Source organism: Delphinus delphis, chromosome 20, assembly GCF_949987515.2.
Source record: "Delphinus delphis chromosome 20, mDelDel1.2, whole genome shotgun sequence".
Taxonomy (NCBI): domain Eukaryota; kingdom Metazoa; phylum Chordata; class Mammalia; order Artiodactyla; family Delphinidae; genus Delphinus; species Delphinus delphis.
The window spans coordinates 1,755,916-1,775,180 of NC_082702.1; the positions used below are offsets into that span (position 1 = coordinate 1,755,916).

The window sequence follows — 19,265 nt, forward strand, 5'->3', positions numbered from 1 at the left end:
GCTGGGGCACTCAAATTCAAGAAGACAGAGAATAGTGGTTTCCAGGGGCTGGAGAAGGAGAGGAGTACGAGTTGTTATTTAATGAGTACAGGGTTTCATTTTTGCAAAACAAGAGGAGCTCTGGAGATTAGGTTGCACAACAGTGTGAATGTACCTCACGGTATTGAACGGCACACTAAAATACTTAAAAGATGGCAAGTTTTATGTGTGTGTATTTTAACACAATAAGAAGGAAAAAAAAAACCCAAAAGTACATAATATGTACTTCACAGTGCCAATCAGAGCAGACTTCCGGCTGAAGTCCTTTCCCCATTTGCTTCCTTCATAAGTTCTTTCTCTGGTGTGAACTTTTTGGAGCCAAATGAATGGAAGTTTTGACTACAGACTTTCCAGCACTCACTGCACTCAGAAGGCTTTTCTCTGGTGTAAATTCAACAGTGTTTAACAAGACCAGAGCTGTATGTAAAGATGTTCCCTTATTTGCTGTTCTTATAATGCCTCACATCAACGTGAACTCGCTAGTGTGTACTGACTCTGGAGTTTTACTACAAAAATTTCCCACATTAGCTGCACTAATAAGGCCTTTCTCCAGTGGGATTTGTCCAATGTCTAATGAGCGTGGAGCTGCAACAAAAGGATTTCGTACATCGATGCACTCATAAAGCCTTTCTCCAGTATGATTTCTCTGATGTCTAATAAGGGTGTAGCGGTACCTAAAGAATTTTCCACATTTGGGGCTTCCCTCGTGGCACAGTGGTTAAGAATCCTCCTGCCAATGCAGGGGACAAGGGTTCGAGCCCTGGTCCAGGAAGATCCCACATGCCGTGAAGCAACTAAGCCTGTGTGCCACAACTACTGAGCCTGAGCTCTAGAGCCCACAAGCCACAACTACTGAGCCCATGCACTGCAACTATTGAAGCCCACGTGCCCTAGAGCCCGTGTTCAACAACAAGAGAAGACACCACAATGAGAAGCCCGTGCACCACAACAAAGAGTAGCCCCCGCTCCCCACAACTAGAGAAAGCCCACGTGCATCAACAAAGACCCAACGCAGCCAAAAATAAATAAATTAAAATAAATTAAAAAAATTTTTTCCACATTTGCCGTACTCATAACGTCTTTGTCCAGTGTGAACTTTCTAATGAATAATGAGTGAGGAGCTGTCCATAAGGAATTTCCCACATTTGCTGCACTTGTAAGGCCTTTCTCCAGTGTGGATTTTCTGGTGCTCAACAACTGTCTTTGTGGCTGAAAAAGTCTTTTCACCACTGTGGATTTTCTGGTACTCAACAAGCCTATGTTTGCAGGTGAAGGCTCTCCCGCATTCAGTGCACTCAAAAGGCCTTTCTCCAGTGTGAACTCTCTGGTGTCTAATGAGTGTGGAACAGTTCCTAAAGAATTTTCCAAACTCACTACCACCGTAAGTTCTTTCTTCAGTGTGGATTTTCTGGTGACCAACGAGTTGGGACGGTCTAAAGAAGGCTGCACTCAAAAGGCCTTGGCCTTGTGTGAATTCTCTGGTGGTCATTGAGGCCAGATATTTCTGTAACGAATACTCCACATTCTGAGTGCTCATAAAGCCCAGGCTCAGTGTGGACTTTCTGATGCTGCTCGTGGTGGGACTTTCTAAGAAAGGCCTTCCCACATTCCCTATGCTCATAAAACTATTCTCCAGTGTGGATCTTCTCTTGGTCAACAAGTGTATGGTTATGGCTGAAGGCTTTCCCACACTGAGTGCACTTGTAAGCACTTTTCCCAGTTTGAAAGTCCTCTCCATCTGCAATGTCCCCATGTGGCTTTCCCACACCATGAAGAGGCTGGTGCTGGAGAGGGCCTGTGCTGGCTGGGAAGTCCTTCCCACCTTCCCTGCATGTGAAGGTCCTCTGTGTCATGTGGACAGTACAGTTTTTCACAAATGAAGGCCTCCCCTTGTCCTTTCAGGAAAGTTTCTCTCTAATGTGACGTTTTTGGTGCTGGCAAAGCTTTGCCTCACAAGTGTATAGTCCTTGCCCAGGGTGCATTCCACCCTGCTCAGCCAGGGACAGAATGTCTTTCAAGAGTGAGCTGCATGTCCCACAGGGCTGGGCATTCCTGATGGAGGGACCTGGCTTTGGCGTCCTGGCCAGTGACACTTCTATAGAAACACCTTGCTCTGAAGCTGGCTCCTCATCCTGGGCTCCATGCCAACAACCTGCAACCAGAGAAATGCTGGTGAAGCATATTGACACTGGTGGGAGGAGCAGCCCCACCACAAATATGTGTCACCCACACCTACGAATAAATCCATAGGACTGATGATAAGCAACAGGGGCCAGAGCCAGTGAGAAGGCCTGCTGTGCAGAGCTGTGCCTGGGAAGCTCAGATGATGGGAGAGCCCTGACAGTAGGCAAGGACACACGGAAGGGGTACAGTGCAGGGAGGAGAAGGGTCCCCAGCTCACTCCTCTGAAAATGGCTTTCCACAAAGCCATGGCTGCTGGTGAGAAGTGAGTACTGGGTAGAAGGCTGTGTCCAGAGCCAGAGATGTCTGATTGTGACCCAGTAGTTGGTATCCAAGGACTGTTTAAAGATATGTGCAAATAGAATGGCCATTCATTAAAAATTCTACAAATAACAAATGCTGGAGAGAGTGTGGAGAAAAGGGAACCCTCCTACACTGTTGGTGGGAATGTTAGTTGGTGCTGTCACTGGAAAATACTATGGAGCTTTCTCAGAAAACTAAAAAGAGAAGTACCATATGATCCTGCAATCCCACTCCTGGGCATATATCCAGATAAAACTCTAATTCAAAAAGATAAATGCACCCGTATGTTCACAGCAGCACTATTCACAATAGCCAGGACATAGAAGCAACCTAAATGTCCATCGCCAGACAAATATATAAAGAAGATGTGCTACATATATACAATAGAATACTGTTCAACCGTAAAAAAGAATGAAATAATACCATTTGCAGCAACATGGATGCAGCCATAAATTATCATACTAAGTGAAGTAAGTCAGAAAGAGAAAGACAAATACCATATGATTTCACTTATATGTGGAATCTAAAATATGACACAAATGAACATATCTATGAAACAGACTCATGGACATAGAAAACAGACTGGTGGTTGCCAAGGGGAGGGTGTTGGAGGAGGGATGGAGTGAGAGGTTGGGGTTAACAGATGTAAGCTACTATACATAGGATGGATAAACAACAAGGTACTACTGTATAGTACAGGGGACTATATTCAATATCCTGTGATAAACCATAATGGAAAAGAATATTAAAAAATAAAAGGATGTATATCTATGTATAACTGCATCACTTTGCTCTACAGTAGAGATTAACACAACATTGTAAATCAATTATACTTCAATTAAAAAAATACAGGAACTTGTAACTTAGATAAAAAAGATATGTGCAAATGTCACAATAGCTTAAGTGTGGGTCAAATGTTGACAGCACGGCAAAGGAACAAATAGGAGGTGGAGACTACAAAAGTCAGGGGAGCCGAGGACTGGAAGATTAGAAATGACAATAGGAAAGAAAATGTAGAAATGAAGTGTGACCACTGTCCCTGGCATCACCCAGTGGTGGACAAAGGCCTGGCTTCCAGTGTGATTTGAAGCCAGCTTTGACAACACACCCTCTCCCAGCTCCTAAGCTCCAGAGCCACTTATTTTTGGCACTGATGGAGTAATGTCCATCCTTTCAAGACACTCAGGCCCCTCTCGCTGCCTCATGGTGAGCACTTCTATGGGACCTGGCACAGACCAACCCAGGTGAAACACAGGAAAAGGGAGTGGACAGCATGCCCCCAGAGCGAGCCAACACATGACGGCCCCCATTCAAAAATCGCAAGAACTACAGAGGAGGGTCTCGCAGAGTCAGTGGTCTCTACAAGTAGTAAGCATGTATTTCTGCCACAGGCAGGCCCCCCAAAACATCAGCAAGAAGGGGGAAGGCCTCCATGCATCTGAACAGAGTAACTTGACCAAGGACAGGCAAGGTTTCAGAGCAACATGGGATGGGGCTGCTTGGGGAGAGGCAGTACGGTGCACACAGCCTGGGAATGGCTCCCACACATATATGCTAGGAAACCAAGGAAGGAAGGATTACTCATGGTTTGGTTGGAAAAAACAGCCCAGCCCAGGACACTGGGGTGGGGGAAGGGTTATGAGGGCCTTACCTAGTCATGAGAGAAGTGCAAAGTTCTCCAGCATCACATGGTGGTACAGGTGTCTCTGAGCCTCATCAAGGAGCCCCCACTCCTCCTGAGAGAAATGTATGACCACGTCTGTAAAGACCACAAATCCTGCCAAAATGGGGATGGTTCAATCAATGCGCAGCTCATTTCTCCAGGATCTTTACTCTTTCCCCCGACAAGCCCATTCCCTCCTCAACCTCCACCCCCACATCCCAAATGTGGAAGAGATACAAGGTCCAGTGACACCAGTGCCTCTCTCTCCTTATTTCTACTGATCACTGTGTCCAGAACACATCTTTCCAGAGAAAGCTAGAAACTTGGGGTCACCTCTGACTTGCCCTTCCATCCCATCTCCCAGTCCCACGCTCTTCACATCAATGTGGGCAGGTCTGTTCAGAACACAAACAGAAGGCAACCACTTTGCTACCTCCACAGCAGTGACTCTTGTCCAGCGACAACCAACGTCCACCACAGTCACTTACCCCATGTCACTCTACCTCTACATTCCCTCTCACACAGCCAGTTACAACCTGGGTCAAATACCTGGCTCCTCTACTTCAAATCTTCCCTAGCTCCTACTTCCCTCGGATTAGAGGCCCAAAACCTCAGGCTGTAATTGAGACCTGATAACTGTGTGCTCCTACCCTCCACTCACTCCCTGCAACCATAATCCTATCACATATAACAGACTTGCAGTTCCCTGAATATTTCAGCTCAGTCTCACCTCCAGTCGTCTGGACATTCTGGATCCTGTGCCCACGACATCCTTCCACATCTTACTCCATCAGTTGTTGGAAATGGGAACAGCTCCATATAATCTGGGACTGAGTTCAAGACCCTAGGCCTTGGTGAAACCACAGGGACTTCAGACCCAAGGAAGGGAGGATGGGTGAACAATCTCAGGTCACCAGCATTCTTTATATGAGAGTGGCAGAACCATCAGGGTGATAACTGGGGTGGATGAAGGTCTGGCACATCCTCCATTCACCTGTACAGGTCCATAAGCATTTCTGCAAATGCCATGGGAACCTGTGGGAAGAGGGAGGCCATGAGAAATGGGCAACCACGTTAGGATTCTACAGGCTGGGCTAGACTATCACCTCTGGCCTGCCCTGGAGCAAAATGGTCTCAGCCTGATGGTCTATGCTGTTACTCTGACCTCAGTGTCACTATTATCAGCTGTGTGACTCTTCTTTAATGACTGAACCTCCCTGAGCCTCAATTCCTTTACTATAAAATAGGGATAACAATGGTTTCTACCTCATAAGGCTGACAGTAGTATTAAACATAAGAGGACACACTACCTATCAGCTGTAACTATACATAAGATTCACAATTTTTCATGTTTTCAGTTCAAATGAAGGGACTGGGTTTTCAAAATGTGGGTTTGCATTATTTCTGCTTTTTTTAAAAAAGTAGTTTTATTGGAGTATAGTTGCTTTACAGTGTTGTGTTAGTGTCTGCTGTACAGCAAAGTGAATCAGTTATACGTATACATATATCCTCTCTTTTTTAGATTTCCTTCCCATTTAGGTCACACAGAGCATTGAGTAGAGCTCCCTGTGCTATACAGTAGGTTCTCATCAGTTATCTACTTTATACATAGAGTATATATATGTCAATCCCAATCTCCCAACTCATCCCAACCCTCCTGTTTCTGCTTTTTAAGGTTTTCAGAAAATGAGATATATAACATTCCACTAAATTTGCTAACACCTAAAGTATTACCAATACTACAGGTAAATTAAATTTCAAGCAATTTTTAATAAAGTGTTCCTATGTTTAATCTATTGAATGTCATCATTTCTAACTGCCCCTCTACGTGTACATATTTAGAAGGATACTGGTTAACAGATGTTTTGATCAGTAAGTATGTTTCATACATTTTAAATTTAATGAGTTGTAGGGAGAGTCTGAACAGGCAGGTCAGGTACTTTTCCTTTTTGCAAACGAGACTGTTTCCTGTTTGCAAAGGATCCGCTCAAGTGCACTGCAGGAGTCCCTTGACTATAGAGCTCTCATTCCTCTTGCCCTGAGTGGTGGAAGAGGTGTGTCAGAAGTGTGCTCGTCTGGAACCAATCTGCTCCACAAACCTGGCTATTTCTTTGTTCCACAGGGATTCTCCTCTAGGAGAAGAGCTGACCTGCAGGGCTCATTCTACACGACCTTACACCTTCATCTCCATCCAGGCCAGCAATTCATCACATCCAGGTATCCTTTTCTACAGACACAGGCCAGAGTAACTCCTATGGCAGATATGCTCCTTTATGGAGAGAACATCAGGGACGATGAACCCCCTAATGCCCCAAACTCAAAGTCTCAGCTCTCCTGACACTCACTACAGGGCCCATCAGAAATAACAACCTTAAAAATCTCCCTCCTCGGGCTTCCCTGGTGGCACAGTGGTTGAGAAACCGTCTGTTAATGCAGGGGACACGGGTTCGAGCCCTGGTCTGGGAGGATCCCACATGCCGTGGAGCAACTAGGCCCGTGAGCCACAACTACTGAGCCTGTGCGTCTGAAGCCTGTGATCCGCAACAAGAGAGGCCGCGATAGTGAGAGGCCCGAGCACCGCGATGAAGAGTGGCCCCCGCTTGCCACAACTAGAGAAAGCCCTCGCACAGAAACGAAGACCCAACACAGAAAAAATAAATTAATTAATTAATAAACTCCTACCCTCAACATCTTCTTAAAAAAAAAAAATCTCTCTCCTCAATCTGATCCCCAGGCCATGCCCTGGTTCAGTCCACACCCTGCACTCGTTTGACGGCTTCAGTCCAGCCCTCTTCCCCCGCATCCAGACCTTCATGTCCACATACTTATGTGCCGTCTCCACCTTGAGGTATCTTAGGGTCACACATCCACAATTTAACTCATTATCTTCTGAAACCTGATCCTTGTGGTTGCTTCCTGCCAAAAACGCAAAAACAAAACAAAAATAAAAAAAACCTTGAGATGGTCCTTCACTCCCTACTTCTGCTCACAGCTATACATGGCACATCAGAAAGTCCTGTAGGCTCTATTAATGAAATCTATGCAGAATCTCATCCCATCTCCCATGTCGCGCTACCTTCCTGGGCCAGCCCGCCATAATTCTCCTGGGGTCTATCGCGGTGGTCTCCTAAGCAGTCTCCCTGCCTCCATTCGCATCCCATTCTCCCAATTTTTAACTTCTAATTCTGGACACGGTTCTCCCATCCCCAATCCCTTCACAACGTTCCACGGATTGCACCTGCTCAGGTTGCCGTTTCAGGTGAGGTAACTCCTCCCCCTCTGTCCACGACAAAAACGACCCCAGGTTTCCCCAATGCTGCCGACTCCGTAGCACCTGCAAGCCGTGCACAGGGGGCCCCCCGAGGGAACTCTCCCTCACCCCAGTCCACGGGCTGAAAGGGGAACCCCTCCCAAGGCCGCCCTCTGTTCTGGACTCTGGGGCTGACTGTCAGGGAACCGAGCGGGCGCCCCTCCGTCCCTATTTAGGACTCGGAGGCGGCAGTCGGACCGGGTGGGGTCCCGGGAGACGCAGCACCCACCTGAGCGGGCCTCATCGGCGCAGCCTCGGTCACCGGGGTCACCGGTCGGTGGGAAGAACGGAGCCGGAAGAGGCGGCGGGCGGGGCGGGAACGAGGTCACTGCCGTCAACTACGGGCTCGGGGGGGGGGCCTCACAGCCGCCTCTGGGCACCGGGGCCAACGCCTCTCCTCGCCTGTTCCATTCTCTTCGGTCCCGACTCAGGACTCACTGCCCTGAAAAAGGTGAAAAAACACGGAAACCGGACCCCACATGAAGCCTACGGAAGTCCCGCCCCCGAATGCGTGCAGAGGAAAACGTTCATCAGCTGAGCCTTCATTAGCTCGGTGACCGGCGGCGGCGCGGTAACTGGGCCAATGAAAGCTTAGAGGAGGGACTGATGGTTGCGTGCGCATCATCTGGGGCGGGACTTCCGGAGTTCCTTCCTGTCTTTGGGGGGGTCTCTCTGAACGTTTAGGAGTTCCGGGCTTAAACGCCGCTTGGCGGGCATGGAGGTGACCGAGCGAAAAAGCAGGTGGAGAGGCTTAGGGATGAGCTCAGCTCAGGTGGGTGATGTGTCTCCCAGGGCCCCACCCGGTGGTGCGCCCATTCAATTCCCTGCCGGTCAGCCCCAGCGCCCAGAACAGAAGGCGGCCTTGGGAGGGGTCCCCTTTCAGCCCGTGGACTGGGGTGAGGGAGAGAGTTCCCTCGGGGGGTCCCCGGTGCACGGCTTGCAGGTGCTACGGAGTCGGCAGCATTGGGGACACCTGGAGTCTCTTGTGTCGTGGACAGAGGGGGAGGAGTTGTCTCACCTGAAACGGCAACCTGAGCAGGTGGAATCCATGGAAGGTTGTGAAGGGAATGGGGATGGGAGAACCGTATCCAGAGTTAGAAGTTAAAAATTGGGAGAACGGGATGAGAATGGAGGCAGGGAGACTGCTGAGGAGACCACCGTGATAGACCCCAGGAGAATTATGGCAGGGGCTGGGCCAGGAAGGTAGTGCGACATTGGGAGATGGGATGAGATTCTGGAAAAATCTCAAACTTGGAGGAAACGGGATTTCCTGCTGCATAAAATACGGTTGTAAGCAAAAGTAGGGAATGAAGTACCATCCAAGTTTTTTGCCTGAACATCTTATAGTGGGGAGATGAGGAAGTCAGCGCGAGGAGCAGGTTCAGGGGGAAGATCATGAGTTGTATTTGGACATGTTGATCCTGACATGTATCAAGATGGAGATGTCACCAAATGGAGATACCATACGTGGAGGTGAACATATAGTCTGGAAGCAGAGGAAGGGGACAGGGTTGGAAATATCAAAGGCATGGAGAGTGTGGATTGGACCAGGGCATGGCCTGGGGATCAGATTGAGGAGGGAGTCTTAAGAGTGTTGCTTGAGATGGGCCCTGTGGTGAGGGAGGGGAGGGCTGAGAGTTGGAGGGCAGGGAATGAGGGCTGGTGCTGGCATCCCTGATGCTCCCTCCAGAAAAGAGCAGACCTGACATAGGAGGGATTCTGGGATACGTCTGTAGAAAGGGAGGCCTGGATGGAGTAAGGAGCTTTCCTTCTGTAGAGCCTGAAGTGTGTGTTGGTGCGGATTCTCCACTTGCAGGCTCTGCCAACCCTCAGGGCCACTCAGCCAGGCTAATGCAGCCAGTGGGTCCCAGACAAGGGCACTGCCAACTCACCTCCACCTCTCAAGGCAAGAGGGATGATCAACTGCTTCGGTCAAGGGTCCCCAACAAGCTCTGTTTTGAGGATTATTTAGTGATAGGCCTGGTGCTGAATGGACTAATAGCTGACCTGCCTGCCCAGCCCCTCCCCATGACTCATTAACTTAAGAATGTATGAAAACTAATTTAAACACTAATTAATCAACATTCCTCTAAATACATACAGGCAATTAGAAATGAGCCTGTTCACTCAGTTAAATTTATGCAAACACTTTTTAAATGGCTTGGCATTGATTTACCTCTAGGTATTTGCTTACAATGCAAAGTTCTATATATGACATCCTCTGAAATCTTAAAAAGCAGTAAAAATGAAGACCCTAAGTTTCAAAACTCTGCTGCTTCACTTGCACTGAAAATATGTACAAAACTATTGATCCTATGTACAATCATAGCTGATACATGGTATGTCCTCCTTACATTAGATCCCTATGAGTTTGGAAGCATTCTTATCTTCATAAACATTTTCTTTTCCCTGAGGCTCAGGGAGGCTTAGTCCTTCTCCAGTGTCACTGAGCTAGTAAGAGGCAGTACTGTTTTCTGAAGAACTGACCATAGACTGTCAGGCTGAGATCCCGTTATACCAGGGCAGGGCAAGGCTGGGGTGGTGGTCCAGCTCAGCTGTAGGATCCTACAATGCTACCCATTTCTCAAGGCTTCCTTCTTCCTCAGGGTCCCACGGCAGTGGCAGAAATGGTTATGGACCCTGTACAGGTGAGTAGAGGGGTCCTACCTTTCACCCATCCCAATTATCACCCTGATGTTTTTTTCACTCTGATATATATGCCCTCAGGGAATGGTAGCTCCCAAGACTTCTGTCCATTCTCCTCTCTCGCATCTATAGATCATGTGCTTTCACCAGGCCCAGGATCCTATATTTAGTACCAGGTTACATGGAACAGTTCCATTTCTGACAACTGATGGGGTAAGGTGTGGCAGAGAGTCCTGACTACAGGATGCAGAATATTCAGACAGTTGCATGGGAGACTTAGCTGGGAAGGTCAGGGAACTGCATGTCTCTGTTATATCTAGTGGAAATGGGGAGCTGAGTGAGAATTACACAGGTATGAGGCCTTTAATGATAGCCTGAAGTCCTGAGCTTCTACTGAGGAAGGTGGGTTGTAGGGAAAGTTTGAATCAGAGGAGAAAGGTGCTATGACCTAGCCTAACAGGCTTCCTCTGGCTGCAAATTGGAAAAAAGATGGGGCTGGGGGTACGGATGAGTGAAGGCAGGAATATTTGGAGGGGGGATTTCCTGCAGCAATCCAGATGAGTGTTGGTGGTGTTACACAAGAATGCTAGTTGTTGAGATAGAGGATCGGTTGGTTTCTGGATGTATTTTGAACTAGAGCTGCCCATGTTTTATGTAATGGAGAGTGAGGGACTCAAGAAAGTGGGCTGATAGGAAGAATTGGGGATGACTTCAGGTTTCTGGGCTTGTTAGGAAGGATGGATGCCTCATCAACTAAAATGGGCAAAGTCAGCTTTAGGAGGAATTTGCAGGTGGAATAAGGAGAGTCCGTTTTTGTCCACGTCACAAATGTTACAGAGACTCCCAAGGGGAGGTGTTGAGTGGGCACTTTTACACAGAGGGCTGGAGTTCAGAGGACGGGTTCAGGATGGAGACAGCCACAACATAGTGGCCCGTGTGTGGACTACGATGAAGCCGAAGGTAAGATTTAGGCGGCATCATTTCTAGTTTATGGTGGTGATGCCACTAGAGGACAAGGAGTGAGAATGAAGGGCCTCAGGACTAAGTCTGTGGGTTGGGTACCTGGCTGGTGGTGATGCGCATCACGAAGACAGATGAGGGAGCAGAGTGTCCTTGTCTGTGCATGACAGCGGGATGTAGGCGTGAGAGTCTTCTGAGGCCAGAGCGAACATGAGATGGATGTTGAGGGAGGAAATGGGATCAGCTAGGAGAGTCGCTAGACTTAGGGTGCAGTCACAGTGTGGGTGGAGAGGTCGGTGTACCTGGGCTTCACGTGAGGAGAGAAGTTGCTGACTGCTTATGGGACAGTTCGTGCAACACGGAAGAGGGAGAGGGCTAAGGGGACATGAGGTCTCACATAAAAAGGGTGGCTGGGGAGGAAGGAAAAAACAGGGCCAGGTGGTGAGGCCTTCTAAGAAGGGCTTGGGGCAAGCCCTGGCCCCAGGGGACTTTGGTGTTCAGGGGCAGGACTGGGCTGAGATGAATGCTGGATGCATTTCCATTCACTGCCTGGATTCCATGTGCAGAGTGCCCTATAAGGAGGTGAAGGAAGTGCCTATGGTGTGGGCTGGGGCTGTCTGTGGAACTGTCACTCTGGAAGGGTTAGAGTCACGAGGAAGGTGCAGTCCAACTAGTGAGATGCAGGTAAGGGGGAGTGTGAATGGTTGGCCCTGGGCCCTGGCACTGGGTGCTTGAGGACAGGGACGAGTCTGAATGTGTCTGAGGGTCAACACCTGGGGAACCCCTGGGAAACTGTGTGGCAGGAGAGGGGTAGGGCCATGCATGCAGTTCCACACCTTAGGTGGTGGTTTTCTGCTCCCTCCCCCATGTGTTTTATGCTGTGTGCCGGACACAGTGATCAATGGTAATAAGGAGAGAGCAGGCACTGGTGCCACTGGGACCTGGTATATATTCCATGGTGGGACGTGTGGGAGGAGGATGAGCAGGGATGGATGTGTAGGGGGAGGGCTGAAGGTCCTGGAAAAGGAAGTGCATCAGTGATTGCACTCACAGGATTTTAACTAGTGGAGACGAGTGAGTCGTGATACAGAGAGGCCAAGGACATTAAAAGATAGTTTTATTACTTATATTTCCCAAGAGGAGGAGGTACACTATGTAACAGAGCTACCTCTAGAAGCACCAGATTCGGTCAGGAGGCGTGAGCACAAGCTAAGGGACACCAAAGGTCAGAGCCTTTATTAGACTTTTGAGGGAAATGCAGGGAGGATTGGATGAAAAGTTTATGGGTGACTAGTTTGTATAATTCTGTGTACCTGGGGTATGGGAACTGTCCCCAGCTGTCTGTTACCTGGCCCTGGGCTGCTTTAGGGCAGGGGAAATACTGACCTGGTTCGTGAGAGTTAGTTAAGGAGTTGGTTGAGAGTATGGGCTCTGGATTGCAAGGGAGATGTAAACAAATTTGGGCATTAGTTTAGCCCTGTAATTAATGGATGGCAAATAGATAAATACAGAATCCACAAAAATATAGTTGAAACAAGAAGCTGTCCATGAACCAAACTCTTCCAATTTTGGCAGGACCGTGTGGTCTTTGAGGACGTGGCTGTGTATTTCTCCCAGGAGGAGTGGGGCCTCCTTGATGAAGCTCAGAGACACTTGTACCATGCTGTGATGATGGAGAACTTTGCACTTGTGACCTCCCTAGGTAAGGTCCACAAGCTCAGCCAGTTCCCTGAGCTGTGCTCTGTTCTTTCCCTTTTCCCAGGGGGCAGCTCTGTACTCCCCACACTGAGACCACGGGTACTGCTTCCTTTCCTGGTTTCCTGGCATATGTGTTGTTGGTGCCGGGGCTGGACTGTGTGTACAGCGTCATTTTTCTCCGCAGGGAGCCCCATCTCTTCTACTCTGAGTCCTTCCAAGATAGAGCTCAGGAGTCAGAAATCTAGATTTTGTCTGAGACCCCTTCAGACTTGGCCTGTTCTTGGTTGGGTCCTTAGTCTAGATGTTTAGACTCTTGTTGTGCCAGGCTTAACCCATTCCTCTTGCTGACATTTCTTAGGGCCTCCTGTGCCAGGAATTTTAGCACCAACCTAGTTACTAATTTGGGGAACCACTGATTGTCACTAGTCTCCCCTGTGAAGTTCTTATAATTTTAGAAAGCTGGAAGCCCTGCGTTGGATCTCTATCTACGTGTGCTGGCCCCTTCTTTTTCTGTCTTTCATGTAGGACTAGCCTCTTTCAGGTGCTATATCAATGCTCACCTGGAACAATGGGGAGGACTCGTGGTATCTGCTAGTGAGGCCATTACTACATCAATGACAGGAGACACTCAGAAGTACTTGGGCTTGATGTGAGGTCCTGGGAAAGGTCACATGTCAGAGCTGGGAACCTGTCCTGTGTTCACCATTGATTGATGTTTGGACCAGTGCCACACCTCATTTCTTACTTTTCATTTTTATTTCTTCTGTCACACTCCAGCCACACTTTTGTGACTCTCACATGTGACTTGTCACATGTTGTTTCATTGCTCCCTTTGCAGTGTTCAACATTTGACCTATATGTAAGATGTTGTGAGGTCTGCATGTATCCTTAAATAGTCCTTGAACTTTAGCATGTCTTTTGTATCAAGTATTTCTAGGTCTGGGTACAACCTTTGACACAGTGCTCACCTGTCACCAGTAGCCATGGCCATGTTGACTTGGAGGCCTGTCTCTCCTCCCTGCTCTGGTCTGAATGTTTGTGTCCCCACCACGTTCTGTATGTTGAAAACGTCATGCCTAAGGTGACAGTATTAGGAGATGGGGCCTTTGGGGTGATTAGGTCATGTGGGAAAAGCCCTCATGAATGAGATTTGTGCCCTTATAAAAGTGACCCCACAGAGCTTCCTAGCTCCTTCCACCACATGAGGACACTATGAGAAGTCTGTGACGCAGGAGAGTGCAGACTGATCTATGGGTTCCAGTCTCCAGAAGTGTGAGAAATAAATTTCTGTTCTTTATAAGCCAGCCAGTCTGTGGTATTTTGTCATAGCAAAATAGGACTGAGACAGTAACTTTTCCTTCAGTCCTTACCTATTGTCAGGGCTCTCTCATGGGAGCTCTGCAGGTCCATCTCTGCACAGCAGACCTTCCTCTCTCTGGCTTTAGTCTTCGGTGTGTCATTTCTGATGGGGCTGCCCCTTCTACCAAAATAATCATGCACTTCACCAGCATTTCTCTGCTTACAGGTTGTTGGCATGGAGTCCAGGATGAGGAGACAACTTCTGAGCAAGATGTTTCTGTAGGAGTGTCACCGGTCAGGACTCCAAAGCCAGATCCATCCTCCAGGAAGGCCCAGCCCTGTGAGATACATGGCCCACTCTTGAAAGACTTTTTACAGCTGCTTGAGCATGACAGAATGTTCTCTGATCCCAGACTATACTTTGGTGGGGCAAACCTTTTCACACCAGAAGGAGCAGATTAGAGACAAACTTTCCAGAAGGGGTGAGGGGCAACCTTCATTTCTGACCAACACCAGCGTTCACATGGCAGAGAGGACCTTGACATGCAACAGAGACAGAAAGGACTTCTCAGGCAGTGCAGGCCTTCTGCAGCAGCCGGCCCCTTATAGTGTGGGGAAGCCACACAGGAACACTGAGTGCAGGGAGGCCTTTGGTAGTGGACAGAGTGATTACAGGTGTACTCAGTGTGGGAGAGCCTTCAGCTGAGAAAAGATGCTTGTTGAGCACCAGAAAAGCCACACTGGAGTAAGGCTTTATGAGTGCAGTAAATGCGGGGAATTCTTCAAGTACAATGCTAACTTCATAAAACATCAGAGAATTCACAATGGAGAAAGCCCTTATGAGTGCAGAGAATGTGGAAAATTCTTTAGATATAACTACAGACTGGTAAGACATGAGAGAATTCACACCGGAGAAAGGCCATATGAGTGCAGTGAATGTGGGAAATCTTTCATGTACAGCTCAACATTCATTAGATATCAGAGAGGTCACATTGCAGGAAGGCCTTATAAGTGCAGTGTATGTGGGAAATTCTTTCAGTATAACTCCACACTCATTAAACATCAGAGAGTTCACACTGGAGAAAGGCTTTATTTATAAGTGCAGTGAATGTGGAAAATTCTTTAGGTACAACTCTGCATTCATTAAACTTCAGAGAGTCTACAGTGGAGAAAGGCCTTATGGGTGCAGTGAATGTGGGAAATTCTTTAGGTACACCTCCACACTCACTAGACATCAAAGAATTCATACTGTAGAAAGGCCTTATGAGTGCAGTGAATGTGGGGAATTCTTTAACTACAAGTCCAAGCTTATTAAACATTGGCAAAATCACACTGGAGAAAGGTCTTACGAGTGCAGTGAATGTGGGAAAGGCTTCAGGTACCACTGTAGACTCATTAGACATAAGACAGTTCACAGTGGAGAGAGGCCTTATGAGTGCAGCGAATGTGGGAAAGCCTTTAGCCATAAGAATGTACTTCTTCAGCATCAGAAAACCCATACTGGAGAAAGGCCTTATGAGTGCAGAAAATGTCAGAAGGCCTTCATTAGGAAGTCCTACCTCATACATCACCAGAAAATCCACAGTGAAAACGATATGAGTGCCCTTAATGTGGCGAACTCTTTAGATACAACTCCAACCTCATTCAGCAGAGAATTCACAGTGGTCAAAAACTTATGAGTTCAGAGAATATGGTAAATTCTTTAGGTACTACTCCAAACTCCTTACACTGGAGGAGCACCTTATGAGTTGATGTTGGAATGGGCCTTATGAGTACAGAAAATATGGGAAATTGGTACAGCTCCCCACTCATTAGACATCAAGAGTTCACATTGGAGGGAGGCCTTCTGAGTGCAGTGAATGTGGATAAGTCTTTAGGTGAAACGTCAGGCCCATTGCACATCACAGATTTCACAATGCAGAAAGACCTTGTAAGTACAGTGAATATGGGCATATGTTCAGCCAAAATTTCTACCTCATTTACCAAAAATTTCACAACAGGGGGAGTGTTGCAAATGGGGAAAGACTTCAGCAAAATATCTGCTGTAATCTATCCTTAATAGTATCCTAATACAGTATTTTTTTTTTTTACATTTTACATTTTTGATTGTGGCAAAATACATGTAACAAAGTTTACCCTCTACGTTTTTGTTTTTTTGTTTTTGTGGTACACGGGCCTCTCACTGTTGTGGCCTCTCCCGTTGCGGAGCACGGGCTCCGGACGTGCAGGCTCAGTGGCCATGGCTCACGGGCCCAGCCACTCCGCAGCATGTGGGACCTTCCCGGACCAGGGCACAAACCCATGTCCCCTGCATCAGCAGTCAGACTCTCAACCACTGTACCACCAGGGAAGCCCTACCCTCTACCTTTTTAATTGTACAGTTTAGTGTGTTTAAAAATTCAAGTATTTGTGCAACTAATCTCCAGAATTCTTTTCATCTTGCAAAAATGAAACTCTATACCCATTAAACAACATCTCTTCCTATGCCCTCTCTATTGGACCTGTCTCTATGAATTTGATTACTCTGGATAATTTATATAAGTGTAATCATACATTTTTCATCTCTTTGTAACTGGCTTATTTAGCTTAGAATAACTTCCCCATGTTGAAGCATTTGTCAGCATTTCCTTCTGTTTTGAGAAGGAATCAGAATTGACCCACCCAAGACATGGGGAAGGGTGCTGATGGAGTCAATACTACCTTGCCAGATATGATTTTTGTAGAGGAAGAGATTTAGATTTTCTTAACACCTTTATTGTTGTACTGACATACAATAAACGGCATTTATTAAAAATGTAAGATGTATTTTCACATGTGTGCATAATGGGACCATCACCAAAGTCATGATAATGAACATGTCTGTCATAGCGTTTCCATTGGCCCCTTTGTATTCTGTCAGCCCTAGCCAACCTGCCATCTCTAGGGAGACATTATAGTTTTTTTTCTTTTTTCTTTTTTTTTTTTTGGCTGTGCCACACATCTTGCGGGATCTTGTTCCCTGACCAGGGATTGAACCCGGGCCCTCAGCAGGGAAAGTGTGGAGTCCTAACCCCTGGACCTCCAGGGAATTCCCAATATAGTTTTTATTTTCTAGAATTTTATATAAATGGAATCCTATAGTTATTCTTGTATGGCTGCTTTCACTAAGTGTATAAATATATATTTAGTGTTATCCCTTTTGTGTGCACAAAAGCATGGCATCATATAAGAATAAACAAGCCTCTGTTATGTAGTAAAGCTGTGTGTTCTGACAGGCACTTTGAGAAAAAGTTGTTTAAAGTGGGAAAGTGAAGTTTAAGTAAATTTAAATTCAATTTCATAGGAAATTAATATCTTTAAAAATTTTGAACCATGTGCCTCGTAAACAAGCTTCCACCGACACATCTTTCTAGATTTTTCTTATTTGACTTCTTTTTTCTTGTAGTGTCTTTCAGCTATGTCTTTGTGTCATAAAAGTTCTTAGCGCATTTTAAAATCATTAATCATTTTGTTGTGGTTGTGGTAAAATACACATAAAATTTATCTACCATCTTTAAATGTTCAGTGATGTATCTTGGCAGGAGATGGCATGTGATAATTCGCTGTCCTTTAGAGCTAGGCTTCAGATTTTGAAAAAAATCTTAGTAATAAATATCATTTCAATAAAAGTGTTGTTTGCTAGGTTGGAACGCGATCACTGATTATCAAGGCAGGAAAGTTACCTGTCTCCAATTCTTCCTCATGCCCTGTCTGGGTTCTTTTCTTGCATATTCAATATCATGAAACAGCCTCTAAAATTTCAGTCTATTTGACAGTCAACAAGACAGCTGACACCTATGTGTGGACATAGAATGTCATGATATAGTGTGTCTGTTTCGGTGTGTAGATTTGGGAACTTGCTGTAGTTCATAGAGTCTGAAATTACAGGTCCCTAATCTTTGTGGGCTTTTCCAAGACTGCTCTCCAAATCTGGGTGCGATTTAAGAGTAAGCAAGGCCTGTCCCATGGTTGGAGCAGGGAACTCCTTTTCCCAGTGTCCCTGAGGGTGCCTCTTGGCTTTTAATAGGCCAGGTAGGAAGTAACTCATTCTGTGAGAGACAGTAGGTGGTGTTAGCAGCGGAAACTACATTACCCAGAAGTCTCTCCGGTGGGCGGTCGCCGCTGCACAGCCTTGTGGGTAGAGTAGTTTCCACTACGGGTGTTACCTGTGCTTTCTCAATGTTGGTAGTTCCAGATTGTGGCTAAAGGCCGAGCGAGGGCACGAAGGGCTCTGGGAAATGCGGTTCTTAGGCTGTAAACCCGGCAGGGCTTCTCTGCCTCTTTAAGGCGTTATACCCAGATTTTCTTGGAGTGTAGTCTACGGCAAGTCACAGAAATGTTTAGAGACATATTATTTCAGACTGCATGAATCGCAGCAAATTTCCAAAGACTGCACATAGAAAGAGATCCACCATACCATAATGTTACTTGTCGTCCTCTCATAGCTGTCGGCTATCTTGCTGCTTGTCAAAAACACGTACACTCCCGCTTTTCATGAGTTTCAGTAGCTTCGCTCAAGCGCAATATAAAAAGCCCCCAGACAGGGCTTAGGATGGTGAACTTGGAGAAGGGATGTCTGGAGGCACCAGAAAGGGTGACGATGTGCACCTGATTCCCACAGAAAACATCCTTCCTGCCTGAATAGTCAGTGATGGTGTTTCAACAACATTGCTATTTAAGATAATATTACTTCATGTCTGAGATATACACCATTTTGGGACTTCCCTGGCAGTCCAGTCATTAAGATTCCGTGCTCCCAATGCAGGGGGGATGGGTTCAATCGCTGGTCGGGGAACTAAGATCTTGAATGCTGCACAGCAGGGACTAAATAAATTAATTAATTAACTCTGAGGTTACTCCATTTCTTTTAAGAAATGTGAAACCTCTCTAAAAGAACAGGGACTTATCACATGCCATCTTCTGCCAGGACAGAATATGTCTCTCCTGAGAATTTGACCACGTGTGCAAAGGGGCCATCTTATTCCTGACATAAAGGTTTGGGATTCTGTGATCTCATTTCCTTGCTGGAAAATGGTTTGTCATTTCAACTGTAATTGCAGCAACAGTATACACAGGGAGTTGAGATTATCTCTGGGAAAACAGTTGTTAAATGGGTATTACTAAATGTTATTAATAATAATTTTATAG

At 46.7% G+C, this 19,265-nt stretch overlaps 1 protein-coding gene and 1 long non-coding RNA gene across 10 annotated transcripts in view; one reads left to right on the plus strand and one right to left on the minus strand.

Moving 5' to 3' along the window:
- Positions 1–7,969, minus strand: part of LOC132416319 (uncharacterized) — a 29,931-nt gene extending 21,962 nt beyond the window's left edge. For 4 of the 9 annotated variants that reach the window (XR_009517557.1, XR_009517553.1, XR_009517560.1 and 1 more), the window contains exons 1-3: positions 7,012–7,403; positions 4,917–5,221; positions 4,175–4,300 (exon numbers count right to left, since the gene is read on the minus strand). This is a non-coding gene — a long non-coding RNA (uncharacterized lncRNA). Of the gene's footprint in view, positions 1–4,174; positions 4,301–4,916; positions 5,222–6,285; positions 6,414–7,011; positions 7,404–7,725 lie in introns of those variants that run through there. The other 5 variants (XR_009517555.1, XR_009517554.1, XR_009517556.1 and 2 more) reach the window with 5 other exon arrangements.
- Positions 7,970–8,155: 186 nt separating this feature from the next.
- LOC132416900 (zinc finger protein 548-like) lies at positions 8,156–15,886 on the plus strand. Its single transcript, XM_060000532.1, is given in 6 exon segments — positions 8,156–8,268; positions 10,103–10,144; positions 12,678–12,804; positions 14,326–14,539; positions 14,541–15,186; positions 15,188–15,886. Coding segments are annotated over 6 exon segments (1,677 nt in total). The 5' UTR covers positions 8,156–8,211; the 3' UTR covers positions 15,779–15,886.
- The last annotated feature ends 3,379 nt before the right edge of the window (positions 15,887–19,265 follow it).